Source organism: Nanorana parkeri, unplaced genomic scaffold (genome assembly GCF_000935625.1).
Source record: "Nanorana parkeri isolate BGI_ZX_2015 unplaced genomic scaffold, ASM93562v1 scaffold2085, whole genome shotgun sequence".
NCBI lineage: Eukaryota > Metazoa > Chordata > Amphibia > Anura > Dicroglossidae > Nanorana > Nanorana parkeri.
In genome coordinates, this window is record NW_017308353.1 from 200,090 (window position 1) to 203,631 (window position 3,542).

Below are 3,542 nucleotides of genomic sequence, written 5' to 3' on the forward strand. Positions count from 1 at the left end.
CTGATGGCTGCCCTGGATACCACCACCATGATCTCTCAGATGTTCCATGTATCCCTTCTCATGTAGTCATCTGCAGTCCTCTCTGATTGCCGCTGGCACTAATGACTCTCCCCCTCCCCCCCCCATACAGAATTTGGGTGATTCTCGTTCCTCAGATTCCGAACCCCGGGAAGAATTTTGAAGAGCTCATCAATGGTTGCAACGTTCAGGTACGTAGTTCAGGACCAGTTCGGGTTCTTAGGGAAAGTAGAAATATTGGGACCAGAATAAACTAGGCCTGTCCTATGAACGGGCAATATTCAGAATTCAATTATCATTTCATGGAACTTCCACTTTAGACCTTTGTGGCTGTGAGGAAGGTTGAGCGTTGGCATGAAGAATGTAGATGCTTCTGGTAATTAAGAATCTGTAAGTGGCAGGAAGATGTGTCAGTACGATTTGGCCGTCAGCCCAGGATGTGGGGAGCGGGAGTGGAGGTGACGCAGGTTAATTACATTAGGTTTGGGAGGGGGGGAGGGGGGTTTGGTTCCATGACGGAAGTGCAGGTGGGTCACACACATCAGGTCAATTGCTTTGTTACACTAAGTGAACCACAATTTCCCCAGAACTGAGATGAGTTATGGAAGTGTAACACATTGTGCTGCTTAAAGGTTAATACATTGCCAAGAAGGAAATACTAAAGGGACCGTGCATGCATCTCACCAAGACCAACTTCCTGTATACATAGGATGACAATTGTATCTAAAGTTACCCGTCATGGTCCTAAAGATGTCTAAGATAATAATAATGCAGCTGGTGTGCAGATACCTTGCATCTCCAGCAAGTACCTCTTAAAACTCCTTCTCCATGGACCCCCAGCTGAGGGCAGGACTTCCACATCTGCTCATACAGGTACTTGGAGTGACTACAAGGTGCCCAAACTTCTGCAGAATAGTTACCTTAGACACTATTTAGGCCCCCGATGGGGATGACATTTGCCTGACGTCTGAAAATGATCACATAGATTAATCGTTTCTCCTCTGCCAGGAGTGGGTCGGAGTTTCCAAGGAAGCCGTGGAGAAGATGAACCCCAATTACACTGAAACACTTTGCACCGTCACCGAGGACTCCGATTGTACTGGACCAGACGGGAAGAGCCTGATGCCCACCGCACCAGAAAACTGACAGCCGTCAAATAGGATGGAAGATGAAGACAAGGAAATCCGGAACAAATCTGAGGATCTAAATATGAGCTGCTTTATGTAGGGGGATGTTCACCAAGTACTTCCCCTAGTAAGTCACTCTTCATCTCAAACCCCTTCACCAATTAACGACCTAGGATGTACTTGGTGCATCCCACAGTCCTTCCTCACAAACACCTTAACCAGTGAAGGACCTAGGATGTACCTGGTATCTCCCAGAGTCCTTCATAACAAAACCCCATAACCAGTCAGGTTCTAGACCATACCTGGTACATCCCAGAGTCCTTCATAACAAAACCCCTTAACATGTTATGGATGTAAGGCATACCTCGTACATCCCAGAGTCCTTCATAACAAAGCCCCATAACCAGCCAGGTTCTAGACCACACCTGATATTTACCAGAGTCCCTTTTATGCAAACCTCTTAACCGGTTGAGGACCTAGAATGTGACTTAATCTAAAACACCCTAACCCAGCCATTTTCAACTAGGGTTCCTCCAGAGGTTGCTAGGGGTTCCTTGAGCTGTGGCTGGTTGATCTCCCATTTGATGATGCCTGCATAGATCAGGGCTAACACCACTTGGCAGAGCTAGCAACATGACACCAATTATCTTTTTTAGGAGTCTGTAGGAGTGGCATTCTAATCAATTAAGGGCCTAGGATGTTCGCGGTAGATCCCAGAGTCCTTCATCACAAACCCCTTAACCAGTTATGGACCTAGGACATACCTGATACATCCAGAGTCCTTTATCTGAAACTCTTTAACCCAACCGTTTTCAACCAGGGTTCCTCCAGAGGTTCCTAGGTGTTCCTTGAGCTGTGGCTGAGCTCTCATTTGATGATGCCTGCACAGTTCAGGGCCAGAGCCAGCAGCATGACACCAGTAAACTTTTTAGGAGTCTGTAAGAGTGGCATTGTTCCCCCTGATTATTTTTTTAAGCAAGGGTTCCCCAAGAGCTGAAAGTTTTTTAGTGGTTCCTCCTGGGTAAAAAGTTTGAGAATGGCCACCTTCACCAGTTGAGGTTGTAGGTTGCACCTGGTACGTCCCAGAGTGTTTCTTCTCAACCCTCATCACCAGTTGGACCCCTTCACCAGTTGGAGCCCATCACCAGTTGCAGCCCATCACCAGTTGGAGCCCATCACCAGTTAAGGCCGTTGGCAGGGGCGTAACTCGAAATCACAGGGCCCCATAGCAAAATCTTGTATGGGGCCCTGTGATTTCTAGATAAGTCCACCTGATAACCTAAACAGCCCACCCAAGGGTGACCCTGCAGAGCCCACCATAGACTCTCTGTGGTGGGCTCTGCAGGTTCTCAGGTGGGCGGTCAAGCCCTCTTACCTGTCTGGCCGATCCTCTGGCCGCCTCCTTCTCCTCCACGATCGCTTGCGGGCCCTGCCACCTCCGTCACTGGGCCCCACCTACTCGATCGCCGGGCCCACCTGCCCATCGCTAAGACCTGCCTCCTCAAACGCTGGGCCCCGCCTCCTCCATCGCTGCCGACGACGGGCCCAGCCACCTCACCCCGAAGCTGCTGGTTGTCACCGACTCAGCAGCGGCTGTGAGGAGGTACGCATCGCTGCACATGTGAATAGCGGCGTGTTCCTCCTCACAGCCGCCAGTGACAGCCAGCAGCCTGAGATGCCATAGCGACCCAGGCGGCCCGCACCGCATCAGGGGGATGTCCTGGCCGGGCCCCCCTGTGCCCCGGGGCCCCATAGTGGCCGCCTGGGTCGCTATGGTGATTGTTACGCCACTGGTTGTTGGATGTACCTGGTATCCGACTCTTTATATCAGAATTACTATTAGAAGTTATTTTATCTCTGGGCAGCAGAATCAGCGGTTCCTCCCCTATGTATGATAAAATGATAACAAACACTGACACATTGTTGCAATTTCAGGTGTCAGAGGAACTAAACGCAGCAAATCTGTATTTTTTTTTATGAAGGATTGCTGAAGAAAACCTAAAAGTAGAAAACAAAGTTTATTTTTCTTTTTAATGGAACTATTCCCCTTTATAACATTGTTACACTCCAGCTCCTCATTCTCTCCGCTCTGCTTCGCCTTTATATATATTTATTTTCATACAAATGTATTTTTGTGTTTATATTCATTTCTTGTAGTTTAAAAAAAAAATGTCAATGCAAAATTATGAAAAAAAAAAATGTCATGTATTTTTTGGAAATATATTTTCCGTGCTCTGCGCTAGAAATATTATTAAACGGCAGAATAAAACGAGCGCTTTCTATCTTCAGCAACAACGATAGCAAAGTTACCATGATTACCGGCGACACTTTGTTTCTATTTTTTACTTCTTTTTCCCTTTAATAAATATATATAGAAAATAAAATTAAAAACAATAT

General features: G+C 47.2%; 1 protein-coding gene across 1 annotated transcript in view; it reads left to right on the top strand.

Moving 5' to 3' along the window:
• Positions 1 to 1,164, top strand: part of IL2RG (interleukin 2 receptor subunit gamma) — a 28,415-nt gene extending 27,251 nt beyond the window's left edge. The window contains exons 9-10 of the mRNA XM_018572612.1: positions 131 to 209; positions 1,027 to 1,164. Coding sequence (XP_018428114.1) covers positions 131 to 209; positions 1,027 to 1,164 — 217 coding nt within the window. The remainder of the gene's footprint in view (positions 1 to 130; positions 210 to 1,026) is intronic.
• The last annotated feature ends 2,378 nt before the right edge of the window (positions 1,165 to 3,542 follow it).